This window comes from Lepidochelys kempii, chromosome 7 (assembly GCF_965140265.1).
Source record: "Lepidochelys kempii isolate rLepKem1 chromosome 7, rLepKem1.hap2, whole genome shotgun sequence".
Lineage (NCBI taxonomy): Eukaryota > Metazoa > Chordata > Testudines > Cheloniidae > Lepidochelys > Lepidochelys kempii.
The window spans coordinates 57,075,900-57,092,145 of record NC_133262.1 but is presented as its reverse complement, the minus strand read 5'-3'; the positions used below and the strand labels follow the sequence as shown (position 1 = coordinate 57,092,145).

The following is a 16,246-nucleotide window of genomic DNA, read 5'->3' as shown; positions in this document are numbered from 1 at the left end:
CTCATCTGGGTCCCTGCTTCTCAGGTGGCCAGATCTTCTCCAGCTGGGTCGAGGAGAGGAAAAGGGAGATTAGTAAAGGAGCACATTCATTACAGCAGGTACCCTGCTCCAAAGAGCTAAATGAGACACAGAAAATGAAGCCATGGCATGAAGTAAGTCTACAGTTTGGGTAAGCGAGAACATAGGCATTAATGATGGGGCAAGGGGGAAGACCAGGGCCAGCTGGAAAGGGGGTGGGGGAAGGGCACTTTACAAACACAAATTGGGAGTGTGTTCCAGGCTTAGGGAGCAGCAGGGTAGAAGGCACAAAGCAGAGAAGATAGGAGCAGTAGGTAGGCCAGAGACCTAGGGGCAGTCACGGGGGTGGAGGGAGATGAAAATGAGCATTGAGGTGGACAGACAGGATGTGCCAACTGAAGATGAACCGGGTTGTGATGGGGTGGTAGGCAGAGAGCTGCTGGGAGAGAATGTAGCTAAACAGTAACAGAGAAAGATCACATTGCCAGCGATATGGCGATATTCTGGACAGACCAGTGCAGGGAGAAAGTTACAGGGGCTAAAGCAAGAGACTACCACGGAGAAGGGTTTAGCAGTGGGGAGAGAGGAACAGATGGACAGGTGTGACAGAGGGGACGTGGCCAAAGGGCAGGAAGAATCAAGGACATGGATTATAGGCCTGGGGGAGACAGAGGAGACCTGCCACGGAGAGAGAAAGGGAGAGAGAGGAGGTCAGAAAGAAAGATTTACACACAGGCTGTGGGACAATTGTCGGCACTGTCAACTCTGGCGGTATTTGCAGTTTTTCCTCAGCTGCTGGAGTCAAGCAATCCCAGGAGAATCTCTGCTTCCATTAAAAAAAAAAACACGCTTCCAGACTTCATGGTTAGAGAAAAGGTTGAAACCTGACCTCAGGGCTCCCTAACAGCACAGAAGCCCCAAGGTACAATAGGTAATCCTTGACAAAAATGAATCAATTTTTAAACCACTCCGGGGCGGGGGGAGGGGGAGATAGTCTGCAAGGGAGGGGCTGACTTGTGAATTTGCAACACTGACACCACCAATGAGCTGTGCTGATCCCACATTTAGACATTCAAGCCCACAGCGGGGTGCTCAATTCATAAACCCAAATGCAGACTTGGATGGCTCTTTGTCCCCCTCTAGTGGTTAGGCCAGGTAGAGACATTTCTGAGTCTGCTACCGCCTGCAAGCTAACAACCTGGGTCCCTTCGCCCCGGCAATAGAGGGAGATACTTTTAGATCTAGACACACACACACACCCCCCACGGCCAGTCCACGCAGATTAAGCCTGCATTCTAATTTAAGCATTACATCTGAGTACTCGTGCTTGCGATGCCTGTAGGAACCCTGTGTATAGTGAGATTAACCCTTGCCCATTCTTAAACACATAGCTAAAAGGCTGGTGTGACCTAATTTAATTTCTTTCCTGCTTCCTGGACCCTTGACGCAATTTTATTCTTGTTGCACTTAGATTTTCTTCTAATGAATTTCCTATAGCTCCTATTTCACTTATGATGTAGTCGGGAGCCAATCAAGAGAAAAGCCCTCAGTGTGGTTAATTAACTCACCTTTTAAAAAAAAAATTCATGCTGCAGTTCCTAGGCTCCCAGAACTTACATAGATCATTTCAGCCATCATTGAAAGGCAGCCACTTCTGGGGGTACAATGTGGCAGCTATTTAACAGTGTACAGCAGCACCACACAATAGGTTAGGACAGGAAGTGAAGTCTAAAATAGCCAAATAATTATGTTCCACTCACTGCAGTCTTAACAGTTGAATTTCAACCTGTGGACTGATGACTCTGGGCATTACCCTGTGTGGTGCAGAGTACCCTCAGCTCCAGATTAGCCTCTCGGGGGGCGCATGGCCCAGTGTGTGTCAGATGCTCACCAGCTAAGGATGCCATGGTGGCCACAGAGTGCATCATGCAGAAGCGGAGAGCTCCAGATAGCTTTGAGACATCTGACCTGGACACATGAGGCAGGTTAGCATCATTGCTGCTTCGCAAATAGGGCAGAGGTGGAAAATGAGAGGTCAGCCAATGAGCTGGGAGTAGAAGCCAGGTCTCGGGACTCTCAGTCCTCTTGCCTTCACCAATAGAACAGCCTTGCTTTGTCTCCACCTGCCACCTCCTCCCCCCCCCGACCTTGTCCCTGTCAGTGAAGCATACCTCTATTGCAAGGGGAGACCCTGAGATGCATGCAGGCTGCAGAGCCTAGCACTGATGCAGATGTTGCTGCGAGACGGAAAAAGCCAGTGTTGGGACTGGAAGCTCTCGAGTTGTTAAATGCAACAGACTAACCCCTTACCTGCTGTTTCCCCTGGCAGGTTGCAGGAGGGCCTGGTTGGCTGTCTCCCCAGGGTGGTCTGGGAATGAACTGACTATTCACATTGCTTCACTGACCTGCAGCTGAGAGACAGTCACGGTGAATGAGGACAGGTGGGTAAAGGCTGCTGGAGACAGTGTACACACGCACAGTAGCCATCTCACTGTTTGCAGTTGGAGATGCAATGCAGTGGAGCTGCAGTCGTGGAAAGGGTTTTAAGGCAGTTTTCTCTGTAAGCTCTATTGGACATTCCCCATCTAATGTCTATGGTTTAAAAAAATAATCCTAAACCACCTACTTCTTGCTTGAAATTTAGCATTTGGGATCTTGTGGCATGGAGAACTTTTGTGGGAAAGCTCAAGATCAATTGAGCAAAGGGCTCTAGAGATATGTGCGTGGGGTTTTTCACTTTTTGAAAAGTCTTCTAACTTCTCTGGGAACAGCATGTCAAAACCGACTCAGTCTAAGAGCACCTACCGGTAGCGTGGTTGATTCATTTGTCCTATAGAAGACTTAGTTCACTGGACTGTATCTGGACTTCAGGACTTGGTGTGTGGGCAGGAGAGGAATGATTTAGGGCATAAGGCTTATTAAAAGAGGCTGGGTGGTTAATTTTGGAGTTATTACCATGAATACTTAAACCCTTTGCAAGCTCATTGAGGTCTCTGTGGAGGTTATAAACTTCTTGAGATCTAGTTGAGTGTATAAATCTCATAGGTGTGCAGCCTGGTAACTGTAATTCCAGTTTTGGCTGATTGCTAATTTCACAGGGTTGTTACTGTGTCAAATCCTTCAGTCAAACCGGCCTGGGTGAAGGAATTTAGAACCCACACAATGTTTCTGCAAATCTTCTAATTTCCACAAATTAAACGAGGTGCTTCCCAATCCCACAGGTCTAAATCCCACTGTGAAGACTGCAGTGAGTGGAACAGGCTGTGTGGGGCTGTGACACAGGCTAGCTTCTGACCGTGTTGTACATTCCTTGCCAGGGTGCCAGACCTCCTGTGCTCCATCCACAAGGGGCTAAGTTTGCTGCACTTAGGCCCTGGGCTGTGATTTCGAGTTATCCAGACATCCCACCCCTTTATTTCATGTCATCACCACTTCCAGGGCGTTAGCAAGTCACTGTGGTGTGGGCGCTATTCTGCACATGACTGTCAAAGGGCAGCAGCTTGGTCCAATCAAAACCCATTTCCTCTGGAACAAACAGCACAACTCCTCCATGGAGGCAGAGCCAGGAGCCAGGCAACAGAATCAAATGAAGGGAAACTCACGCCAAACATTGGGACGTTTCCCTCAAGGTGAAATCAGTCAAGATGTGGCACCATCTCTAAGGGGAAGGGGTTTTGCCCCATTACTTGGGGCATTGAAAACGGGACAGAACAAAGTGCTGCAGAAGAGACTGGAGGGAACAATCCTGCTTGGGTCCCACTCAGCTCATGACTCCCTGGGCATCCTTGGGCACCCACTATTCCGTGCCAGGCAACAAGCTGGCTACCTTCCCCCCCACGAGAAGGTTTCTAGGCTGCCTGGCCGCAGGAACAACCTTGAGAATGTGAGCCGAGAGGAACCGTTGCAGCGATGCCTGCCTGAGTCTCCAAGGAGCCTGAAACAAACAGAGGTGTGAACTCTCCCCCTCGCCTCAGTTCAGGCCCTATGGACTGATTCTGTGGCCTCGGAAGCAGACATTTCCCCCAAACGTGTCAGAACGCAGCCTTTTCCTGTGGCACTGGCTATCGTCTTGTCTCCTTGCCCTGCTGGGACTTGTCTGCCGCGGCCTTGCACTCTCCATCTTCCCCCCACAAAGGGCGGGGAGGGTCGGTGGGTCCCAGCGCTAGCTCTCTGCACTGCTCCAGGCAGCTGCGAGCAAGAGCTGGAGTGTAGCTTGCGCCCAGCGGGAGCCATTAGCACAGGCTGGCAAGCTGGGCTGCCTGGAGGGGAGTTCAGCAGCTGAGACCTGGGGAGGGATGAGTGCTGAAGCAAGCGACGAGCTCCAGACTGCTCTGGCACATAGTGGGGGTGGGGGGTGCAGGGAAGGGTTTGGAACTGGGCCATTTCAACAATGCAAGAGCCAGGCCCAACTGTTACATCAATGAATATTTTCTACTATGAGCCGCGGCGCCCTGTGTTTGGGGGTGGAGGGCAGGAGGGAGGGAGAAGGCAGGCTCACCTTTACACAGAGTTTAGTCTCATTGCTCCATGGAGAACAGGGCCTTGCAGACATGTATGCGCCCGCTCCAAGATTCCAGAAGGCTCAGGATTTCCTGGACTGCACTGCTCTCCTCCTCCCTCGCTGGATCCTGGGCCTACACCACCCCACTTACGCCAGCTATCCCCTTAGCCCCACCTGTGCAACTGCTGTCCCAACTCTCTCTCCTCCAACTCCCACCCCCTCCACACCAAAAACCCTGCCCTCCCCAAGGTTTCCAGTGACATCTTCCCGGCACCGTAGCATTCCTATTTTACGGACCAGGGAGATGAGGGGCAGAGAGGCTAAGGGACCGGCTCAAGGTCACTCAGCATCAGACCCAGGAGTTCTGGCGCCCAAGTCCACGCTGTAACAACATGACACACCGCCACGTTGCTATTACTAACAGAGGGAAAGCAAGCGCTTCAATTCCCTCTGAGGACAGAGCCCAAAGAAAGGAAATCAATTACTACTTGCAGGACTCATATTTATGCCCTTTAGCCCATCCCTTTCAGCGTCAGTCTGCACATGCATACAGCACATCCCCTCCCATACACTGGCTACACAAGGATAAAAGCTCGGAGTACGCACAGGCAACTCGTCTTCTGAAGACCGTGTTGGATCACACATCATCAGGCAGGCGCAATTTCCTCTCATTCACCATGGACGAGGCACTGGGACAAAGATACAGCACTCCTCATTCAGCTGACAGTCTGTTGACGCTTACACCAGCCTCCAGTTCCAAGGCAGGGAATGACATGAACCCGGTACGCCTGTGGGGCAAAGTGCATCTGCCACCAGCCAGCGAGATAAGCTGTCCCCTGGGGGCCGGCAGCAAAAAATTGTGTGAGAAACATCACTGTACCTGCCACCAGTTAAAGGAGCGGTAGAAAGCAGGACATGAGATAGATCTGTATGGGCAGAGGGGCATGATGCATCTGCTACATGGCCCTGAATGACAAGGATCCAGATTCAAAGGTAACACACTGGGGCTAGATGAGTCAATGCTTCTCCCCACCTGCAGTCTCTGTTGGTAGGAACAGTCTCCCAGGCCCCCTGCTGGAAGGAAAGATACATGCTTACCACATCAGGTACTGTGCAGTTAGAAGGATATCGATCCTGTAAACACCTGAGTCTCCACCACATACATAGATTTTTTTTTTTTTAGTGACAAGTTGAAATCAAAAGAGGGGACACAATCAAAAATAACTGCACACAGACTTGTGCCAGAATAACTAGAGGTGAATTACAGTCTACTTTGTTATTTTGGTTCCAGTTTGTGTGCAGACAAGTCCTTATGGTTTAAGGCCAAGCATTTCAGAATTGGGTGTCTATTCTGTCTGCAAAATATCCACAATTTCTCCCAAAACTGTTTAAATGGATAACCTCACTATGATCAGTGCCCAGGCTTGGGCAGTTTAACCAAGTCAGTTAGGACAAACACCATTGGTTTAGGCAGATCTCAAGGTTATACCTTTCCCATCCATACCTGCACAGAGTTCTAGCAGGGAACATTTGCTACATTCTCTTTAGAAACCTTAGTGACCCCGTGTAGATCTTGATGAGAACTGTTAAGCACAGCCAATTTTGCAAATTACACTGACAATTCTAACGAAGCAAGGTGATTGTTCAAGACAGCCAGTGGATTCTCTTTCTTGTTAAGACATTACTCTGTTCTCCTGTGCTATAGATAAGTGCTGAAATATTAACTGTAATAGTTCAGAATGCAAGTGCTTATAGTAGCAATAACAGTGGTTATATCTTGGCATTTCAGGCAACCAGATGCTTTGATCCTTGCAACATTAAGTTTGGGGAAGGAATTCCCACCCTTTCCCTAATAGCTTCTCTCCTACCATCAGAGCTGCCCCCTCCCCCAATGTATTTGTCTACAGAGACGCATACATGGCATTCAGCTGGGTATAAGCCCACAACCTTGACTGGTCTAATTAAATAGCATTTCTACTATAGCACTCATCTACAGGTGCCAGAGCACTTAAAAAAAGGTGGGTAAGCCCCATTCACGGTATTTCTATCTTGCATGGGCACAGACCTAAGGGAAAAGACCACTCAACACCAACAGTCTCAAGTCTGGGCATCTACATTTCGGCACCACCTGAAAGTGGCCCAATTTTCTGAAATGCTGAGCACCTGCACCTCCTGCTGAAGGTGAGGGGACTCCCATGGTTTGAAACCCCTGTTTCCAGAGAGGACCCTCAATTGTTAACCTTTACAAAATATTTTGCACTCTCTCAAATCACTTTACAGACAGTTACGAGTCCGGTAGATAAGTACTGCCACCAATTTACAGCTGGAGAAATGGACACGTGGACAAGTCTTGACAATACTCCTCAGTAAAACTAAAAAAGAACCACACTGGAGCCTGCAGCAGCAGCAGCACAGCCCTGGGCATAGGCAGCAGGTGCAGGGAAGGAAGCAGTGAAACTAACAAGAATTATATTGGTTTCACTCTGCTGCTGCTGGGGGAAGCTCTGAGCAGAGAGGCATCACACCTGGGGAAAAGATCGCCCACAGACCACGGCTACTGGAGAGGTGTGACAAGACCTACCCCAACCTGCCCTTCCCATAGAAGCCTGGAGCCTGTGGAGCAGATAGTGAACTGCCCCACCCCAAAGACTAGTGCATGGAGTGTGGGGTGGAGGGGGCAAGAGGAGAGAAAACCCCTGCCCTGTTCCAGCAGTCAAGAGAGGGCACCCACTTCAAAAGTGTCAGACACCTGCTAGTCGAGGGCTGATAGGAAAGATAGTGCTTTCAAACAAGGTTCAGGGTCAGCATCCTGACGGGAATCCAGGCTCACAAAACACTGAAGCATATCAGAAAGCAGAGACACGACGACTTCCGTACCCCAATTCTGAAGTTTACACGGTGCAGCCGGGCCAGCATGCCCAGAAATGATTTTGGCATTGCCTTGACATTGCTCCTTGTCTCTGCGGGAGGTGTACAATAAGGCCAGGCGAGTATATTTTGGTATTTATACACACGTTCTGTTGTTAGAAACGGACAGAAGCAAGCTCAGAAAACATTTCTTCATTACCATTGGATTCCAGAGTGGAATTTCAGACTCAAGAAAGCCCATAATTAATTTAAATTCCATCGCTAAGGCACTTCAGTCAGATCAAATCTCTAACTGCATGGCCTAGTGACCAGAAGAGAATACCACACTTGGCAAAAAACATATCCTTTGAAAGGAATCAGCCCCAACCCATCAACCTGAATTTCCTATTTTGATCACAATTACAAATGAGGCGGGCGAGTTACTCATAAAATCCATCAGCAGAGTTTTTGCAATCAGTGGATGTAACAAATGCACATCAGATAGAGAACATAAGGGCTGTACAACTCCCCAGCAGCATCCGGATGCTTCAGTGCTCCCAGAATACTTGTAGATGCAAACCCAAGTGAGCAGCCTACAGAAAGCAAAGCCCCAGATGTTCAAAATGCCCCAAGATGGAGCGAGAGCTGTCCCGCTCCATCACTTGCTGGCTTACTGGACTCACCCCATCTCCTCTAATTAACGGGGGGAAGAAGGAGTTTGCAGCCCAGGATGGGGGGAGGCGAACATGGGCTGTCTTGGATTTGAGACCTGCAGTAAGCTTCATTCCTGGCTGGTTGCTTCTATTCCCCCACCCCTCCCCCCCGGACACTCAGCTACAAGAGAAACGAGGAACTTTTCATCCAAAGCGGGGTAATCTCGGAGCCGGGAGATGCTGCTTCAATCAGGAAGCAAGATCCCCGCTTTATTCCCTGCCTGGGGCGGTCCCAGTCCCTGCTGTCACTTCCCCAGCTCAGGCTGGGGCGATGCACTGCCCAGAGCCTCGACACGCTTCTCAACCCCCGGCGACACTAACGCGTTCTGCTCGGGGAGCGCAGCCGGAGTTTGGCTCCTTCGCAGCCTCCGGCGCGGTGCAGCTGTTTGCCGCACCTGGAACGGGACAAGCCCCCCGGGGCAGCTGCTAGCTCCAGCCCGGGCCAGGAAGCGCTGGGCAGGGAAGTTCTTGCGAGCGGGGCGGGCAGGCGGATCTGCCCAGCCAGGGGCCAGGTGCCGGCAAACTTGGCCCGGGAGCCCCCGGCTCTCTCACCTACCAGCTTTGCAGGGGTCGCGGTACCCCGGCTGCTGCTCCAGGCTCTCCTCCTCCGCCAGCCCCCAGGAGGCGGGCGCGCCGCGGGCAGCCGGCACCCGCAGAAGTAGCAGCAGCAGCAGCAGCAGGGTCCCGAGAGGGGCAGCCCGGCCCATGGCGGCTGCAGAGCGGAGCCCGGGGAGAGCTTGGGGCGGCTGCAGCGGCCGCCGGGCACTGCACGGAGCTCCCCGCGCCCGCTGCCTCAGCCGGGGGCGATGCTGCTGCGCTTGCAGCTGGGGCAGGGCAGGAGCCGTGCCGGGCTCCCGCCCCCGCCGCGGCCTGGCTGGGCTCGGCCCCCGTCACTCAGGGCAGGGGGAAGCCAATCCGCAAGCACCCGCGCCCCGGCTCCTCCTTCCAGGGGAAGCCCTGCGAGCCCTGGGGGGGGGGGGGGGGGGGGGGGCGGCGGGGCAGAGTTGGGGGGGGGGGGGGGGGCGGCGGGGCAGAGTTGGGGGGGGGCGCTGCGGGCTCAAGGCTCCTTCGCCTCCTCCGAGCTGCTGCTGGTGCGAAGCAGAAAGGGGCAAAGAGCCGGGCCCACGAGCGCACCTGGGCTCCCCCAGCCCCACCTGCGCGCCTGCCCCCCGGGGCCAGACCGGGAGCCCAGACCTGCCCGCAGCGCTGGGGGAGATCCCTGGCTTCCCCATCGCCCGGAGCAGACCTAGCCCGCAGCGCTGCAGCAGCCGCTACCCTGTTCTCCCAGCCCTACCGACCGTCTACCCCGAGAGAAGCTGCTTCCCTACAGAAATGCCTCCCTGTGCCTCTGAGCACACACTCCTAGCTGTCACCTACCAGCCCACACTGGAACTCATACAGTATCAAACTACAAGCCATACTTCATAGGGTCCCCCCCCCACAAACATTTTTCTTGAACCCCCTCTTCTGGCCTTCAAACAACCTCTCCCACCCCCCGCCTTTCCAAGCTCATCATCAGAAGCAAACTCCCTGCAGATCAGGACACACCCTCCCCCCCCACACTCACACAAAACCACCCCCTACAACACACCCTCAAGATCCCTGGGTCCTTCACATGCTTATCACAAGATGTGGTCTGCCTCATCCAGTGCGCTAGATGCCCCAACAGCTGCTAAGCTGGGTGAAACCAGACAGTCACTACACTCCAATGAACTCACACAGGAAAATGATAAAAGACAAACACCACATCACCTGTGGGTGAGCCCTTCTCACAAAGAAGGGATCACTATATATCTGACCTCTCAGTCCTCATCCTCAATGGGAACCTGCACAATACTTTCAAAAGACAAGCTTGAGAGCTTCAGTTCATAACCTTGCTACATACTAAAAATCATGGACTGAACAGACACACTCGATGTATGGCTTATTACAACAATCGGTAACTCACTAACAACCTCTGCCCCCAACTCACTATGACTGGAGCAATCTTAATGGTCCATTTCACCTCCAATGGTCCATTGAATGATGTGTTTACTACTACTTCTAAGCAATCATTGCCACCTTGTGTTTAGCTGTGACACTCTGAGTACCTTCCCCAGACCTGAAGAGCTCTGTGTGAGCTCAAAAGCTTCTGTCTCACCAACAGAAGTTGGTCCAATAAAAGACATTACCTCACCTCCTTGTCCCCTACCACTTACAGAGAGGGAAACTGAGATTAAGTGTTATGTCCTTGGTCACACAGCAAGCAAAGGACAACACTCCAGTCTTCCCAGTGCCTACTTCTCTGCACCAGCCACTGGAGTCTCACCCAGCAGCCCATCAGTTGCTCCAGCCCAGGACTCTCAAGCTTTGCCCAGAACAGGTTCAGTAGTTACCCCAGTACCCCTTTAAAACTATTCAAACCAGCCTCAGAAAGACAACTGAGAACAAGTAGCCAGCACTCAGACGCGGCTTATGGAAGTGGGCTTGTGATCCAGTGCAGTGAGCCAGCCTATGAGCCTCCTAGCCCTGAGGGCCAGCAAGGACTCCCACAGGATCTTCGCCAGCCTCTGGTCAGCCAAGCAGCCATCCTACAGATGGACTAGTCACCTCTGCAGCCAGCCATATGCACAAAGAGCCCCTCCCTTCCTAATCCATCTAGGCTCTCCTCTGGCGTCAGTATTAGCACTATGTGCCTTTGCCCACAGCTGGACTTGCCTCTTGCAGTCAAGTCCCATCCTTTGTGCCTGGTACCTTTAACTGTAGAAGAGGCACTGACTTTCTGCAGCAACCCGGAAGCAGTTTAAGTGAACAGCAGAATCTGGTTTTGAGAACTACAGCTAAGCACTAGCTGTAGAGCATTTTTGCAAATATCTAGTATAACTAACCTCGTTATCCCTAGCCTGATTCTTGCTTGCATATTTAGACCTGCCTCTGGAAATTTCCAATACATGCATCAGACGAAGTGGGTATTCACCCACGAAAGCTTATGCCTCAATACATCTGTTAGTCTATAAGGTGCCACAGGACACTCTGCCACTTTTACCGATCCAGACTAACACAGCTACCCCTCAGATAGTATATACTCATTACCTTCTGACAGGAATAGGAATACATTGTTTGATACAGCTGTTAGTAAAGTGCAGGGATCCAGTTAAGCATTATTTTACATTACAATTCTAAAACCCATAGCTTTCCTTCCTTTGGAAAGAGAACTGAACTTGTAAAACCATTAGCAAAAGAATGAAACATCAAAAAAGTCCATCCCCTCTCTCTCCTCCATCAACTCAAACAAGGTTACTGCAGTTTGGCCATTTTAAACTACAACAGGTAGGCTATTTTACAGAAACTTGTGTACTGAAATGGTTTAAATAGAGCTGAGCCTGGAAAAACAGGAAGGCTGGCTGTAGGTGGGACATGAGCAAAAAGTGATATGCGCCACAGTGCTGAATCTAATCACAGTTGTGAAGGGCTACAGGGAACAGAGTTTGTGCATTGGGTCTTGTCTACACTAGAAATGCAGGCACCTAGTGTAGATGAAGTGTGCACAAACAGGAGTTTTTCAGACAGCGTAGTAACACCATCTTCCTAAGCGACATTAACTACATCGACAGAAGCACTGTCTGCACAGATGCGCCTACACCAGGGTTTTGCCAACATAGCTACGTCAGTGAGTGTTTTTACACCAGACTGGCTGCCATAGTGATACCAACAAAACTTTTTAGCGTAGACCTGGCCTGAGACACCATAAAACATTTTTAAAAGTAATAGTGCCTACAATAATGCACCGTCCTGCACTGCAGCACTGAGTTTGTTTCCTGGTTTGTGACCATACGGAAGTTGCTGCCCTTCTGTTTATTTTAAATCCTTGCTGGAGGGATGTAACATAAGAACAGCCACCTTTCCAAGCATGAGGGGTCTGGTGGCCAACTCACAAGGATCCATTCTCTCCTTAGTCTTATTCAATATCTGCATGCAGCCTAGGTGATATGGTCAGTCAGCATGGACTAAAGTGGTAGCTATCACCCTTTATAAAGATGCCAGCACCACCAATCTGGTCCAGAGCTTGAAGATCAGCTCACAGAGAACAGGAATTGGCTGATGCTGACCTGGAAAAAGACAGGTTATGCTGGTAGGTACAGGATAGTATTTTAAAGAATGTGCAGCCATGATGCAAGGTTTTTTCAGTTGAAGACAAACACCCATGATCTGTCAATCCATTCCATAGCTTCAGAGTGCTCCTGAATTCTTCACTGATGCTAACTAAGCTCTGAAATAGCAGTTTCCAGGAGTGGCACACTCTACCATCTTGTAGCCACCTAGATGACTTCATCCCATCCTGGACAGCAAACAGCAACCTAGCATCAGTTATACACTGCTTCACTACCTCTCCTCTGGACTATAGCAATGTGATACACCTGGGTATGAAGAAAAGAACCCTTAAGAAACTGACTGGTACAGAACACTGCAGCACAGCTCAACAATATGAGTTACTGCACATCACACCTGGCCTTCGCTCTCTACACTCACTTCCCATAGAATATCGCATCAAGTTCAAGGTCTCAGTCCTTATTCTGAAGGCATGTCAATGGCTAGGCCCAGGGTAGCTAAAAGATGGACTAAAGCTCCAGTATGAAGACTATGGCCTTGTCTACACCATGTGGCTAAATCGACACCACTGTGATCAATGCCCTAAGCTCTACCCCCCGCAGAGGTGGAGTTATTAAGTCAATGTAGTGGGCAACTTACCAGCAGGAGCACTACTGTAGTGTAGGCAGTTACATAGTTAGGTTGATGTAAGCTGCCTTGCTTTGATCTAACTGTAGCGTAGACCAGGCCTTAGTCATGAAGCTAAATTACTGCTACTGACTTTAGCTGAGGTTTACCATAAGCTGACCTCCTTCCCCTCTGCACACAGTACCATCTCCTAAATAAAAGACAGGTGAGAGCACATAAAGCACAAGCACGCTCCCCGCCCATACTGGCTTCACATCTGACTCTCAACCTGGTTCTGATCTTTAAAGGCTTCAGTGGTTTAGGGCCTAGCCATAGCTAGCTTTGAGATTGCCTCTCTTCACAATCTACCAAACAGCTGCACTCAACAGGGACTCTCCAATCAAGCATCTTGTGAAACTCAGGGACTAGGAAGATCCAGTGGAAGGCCCTGGACTGTGGAATTCCTTACCAAACCACAAAAGAACAAGCCTGGCTACCATTTGGGCAGGCTCCATCAAGTAGTAAGATGGTCTACCAAGTAGACCTTGCCAGACTAACAAATAGAATTCCCATTGAAGAATGCAGTGTGCCCAGGGAAGTGTTTGTGCATGTCCTTTTTGGACATAATACTCGTGCATGGCTCAGATACTGCAATGATGTATACATTGGAAATGCATAATGCAACAGATTACACCATGGAACTGGAAATATATGGCTGACAGTATCTTGGCTTCTGCTGTGAGCAGAAAGGTTTAACTGCTGCTCTTTGGTGTCCCAGTTGCAGCATTGCAGGTGCAGTATTTTCTTCCATTTCCTACAATAAACTCTAGCTGCATATTTCCACACCTTCCAGAAGGTGGCATTTCAAGGGGAACGGGAAAGCGGATGAACAGTAATTGCTTTAATCAGAATCCATTTTAAGAGTTTATTCCTGACCCTTGGAAGAATATCTTTGATAGAGGGTATCATCCTTAAGGAACCCTGGCTCCTTGTTTTTAACACATCTGCTAATACAAGGAGTTCTCAACCTTATTCCTTCCTCTGGAGGTTAATCTACCACTTCCTATGGCACCACATGCCAAGTTATCACTGGTTCTAGTGGTAAATCAAAGGATGTGCCAACTCCCCTAGCACTTCACTCGTGAGACCAGGCACATTCTCCCCTCCTGGCTGCTTGCAGGGGTAGCTGTTCCACTCCCTCCAGGGTGGGTCCTGGCAGTGTTGTTCTTCTGTGAGGGGAGTAAATACTTGAACATCTCCAACACTGGGAATGCAGCCTCTCCTGCAATCAGCACTTTGGTTCAGCAGAGTTACCTGAGTGTTCACTAGTGGGATTCAGCTGTGTGCCATCAAGGAGTGGGAACCATCTTGTGACCACATGGAAATCCTCTGCTGACCTCCTTCAGGGTGGCAGCCCATAGGCTGGGAACTCTGTGCTAATACAAAGGTCCCTTTATAGACATTAGCACTGAAGAACTTGCTTCGGGTCTGGATAAAAAAAGTCAGTGAATGTTTGTGGTTTCCTAGTTCTGTGGATTAGTTTGTGCAAGCCCAGATGATTGTTCTAGCCAGGTGATCACTGTTATCCAGATGAGTGAATTTACACAGACATAGCAGCAAAGTCTCTTTGTGAAGATATAACTTCTAGACTTCTAACACCAAGGGAGCTCAGTCCTTCTATGAATGCCTGTTTGGCATTCTCCCAAGCTGTAACATTCTTGAACATCACTTGGCTGCAAGTTAAAGGAGTGACATTTCTTTGCCTCACTGAAAAAGATGACAATCTTTAGAGCCAGGAGCCCCTAATCAGTGTAAGTCATATGCACACACATCAAGCCTCAACAGAAAAAGGCTTGTGGAATGTGTTTTTTTGATCCAAGAAGCTAAATGGGCCCTGAAATGTAAAATATAAATGTAATTTGGTGAGACACACAATCTTGCTCACGGCATAGTGGGCTGCATTAGTGGAAGCATTAGTTTGACCCACAAAAAGCAACTGTGCGGACAGCGCTTCGTCCATAAAGCTGTGAGGTGCACAGTGTAAATAGCCTAAGTGAGAAGGAAAAGTTTTGCTCTCTGAAGCTTTCCTGACTTTCTCGTTCCCCAATAACCTCGCAAATCCACTCAGTCCTGCATTTCCCAGGCCTGGGTTTCCACACCAATTGTAATCTTTGGTTTGTGTGTTCCCAGACAGTAATTTTAAAAATAATAAAAACAAACTGAATTATTTACATTTCCTGCCTTCAGGGCAGCTATAGATCACTTAATTTAGTGAAGGGCTGTGAATGACACAATGAGTGATAAAAGTAAAAACTTAATATAAAGTAGTTAAGCAAACAGGTCTCCCTATATTACACTGGATTTACACTAAATTGTAAGATGAAATGATGCACTTAGGGGAGATCAGTCCTTAAATGAGGAAAATAGGTATAACCCTTTCTCTGACAGTACCTTGATGATAGATGGGCATGCCTAATCTAAAATGACGATGTTAACCTTTTAATAATCCATTTTAATGTCCCTTAATTAAATTAAATCCACCTTTACTATAATTATTTTTTTTATTTTTATTGACTCTTTAACATTGAGCATCCAAAACATTAACATTTTATCTAAAAATCTTGTAAAAGCCCATTACATCATAACTCGTCTTCAACTTGCCTCTGAATTGTCTCCCTTCACTTTTACTTACACTTTACCAGCCTCGACTGACTATTGTCAAGCCAATTTTTGAGAAATACATTTTTGGCCCTACTTTTATTTTAACATTACTATATAAACATAAGCATCATCACTATAGGCTACAACACATGGCAAAACCAGGGTAAAGATTGATGTCCTGCATAATCTAGTGCAAGTGCACCTGGAGTACCATGGAATTCTGCTCCCCATAGGAAGGAAGGAAAGAGAAAAACAAGAATGAGGAAGCTAAGGAATTGAAAATCTGTAGGAGAGCGCGCTTGGGGTTCAGAGGGCATCCATGCGCACAGTCCACGCATACCCTTATAATTTTATAAATGAAGGAGGAAAAATATTCACACATTTGGCAAAGGTAGAAATAAGCAGTAGCAGAGGCCAAGGAAAGAAATCTCGCCTTTCACTGTCAGAGCACTTTGGGAAAGTGACAGTGGACTGGACTCCTAATGGAAGTGGCTGAGGCACCATCTCCTGGAAGATTCAAGTATAGTTACAGGAGTTGAAATGTGGTAAGAAGCAGTCCTGGATGAACCAAGTGGTCTGGTTTTGGTCCTGCGATCTTACTTGTATAACATATTCCACTGAGGATAAGGAATTTCTATTTAGTTCACAAATACTAATCTGAAATTGATGGGTGAAAAACTTTACCCGCTTTATTTATCCCACAAAGATTTCCAAAGCGATTTGTATTCACGTTTTTTCATGTAGAGAGATTCTGATCTTCTGGAATTTAGAATACTGTTTTTGAGGAAAACAGGTACAGTCATGGAATCAT

General features: G+C 48.9%; 1 protein-coding gene across 3 annotated transcripts in view; it reads right to left on the bottom strand.

Annotated features, from left to right (window-relative positions):
- The window catches only part of TLL2 (tolloid like 2), a 180,364-nt gene extending 171,382 nt beyond the window's left edge, over positions 1-8,982 (bottom strand). Inside the window, exon 1 of one of the 3 annotated variants that reach the window (XR_012159929.1) lies at positions 8,636-8,982. Coding sequence is in view for 2 of the 3 variants with exons in the window: in XM_073352984.1 (XP_073209085.1) it covers positions 8,636-8,786 (151 nt within the window). In the remaining variant the exon portion in view is untranslated. The remainder of the gene's footprint in view (positions 1-8,635) is intronic. The other 2 variants (XM_073352984.1, XM_073352982.1) reach the window with 2 other exon arrangements.
- Between the last annotated feature and the right edge of the window lie 7,264 nt (positions 8,983-16,246).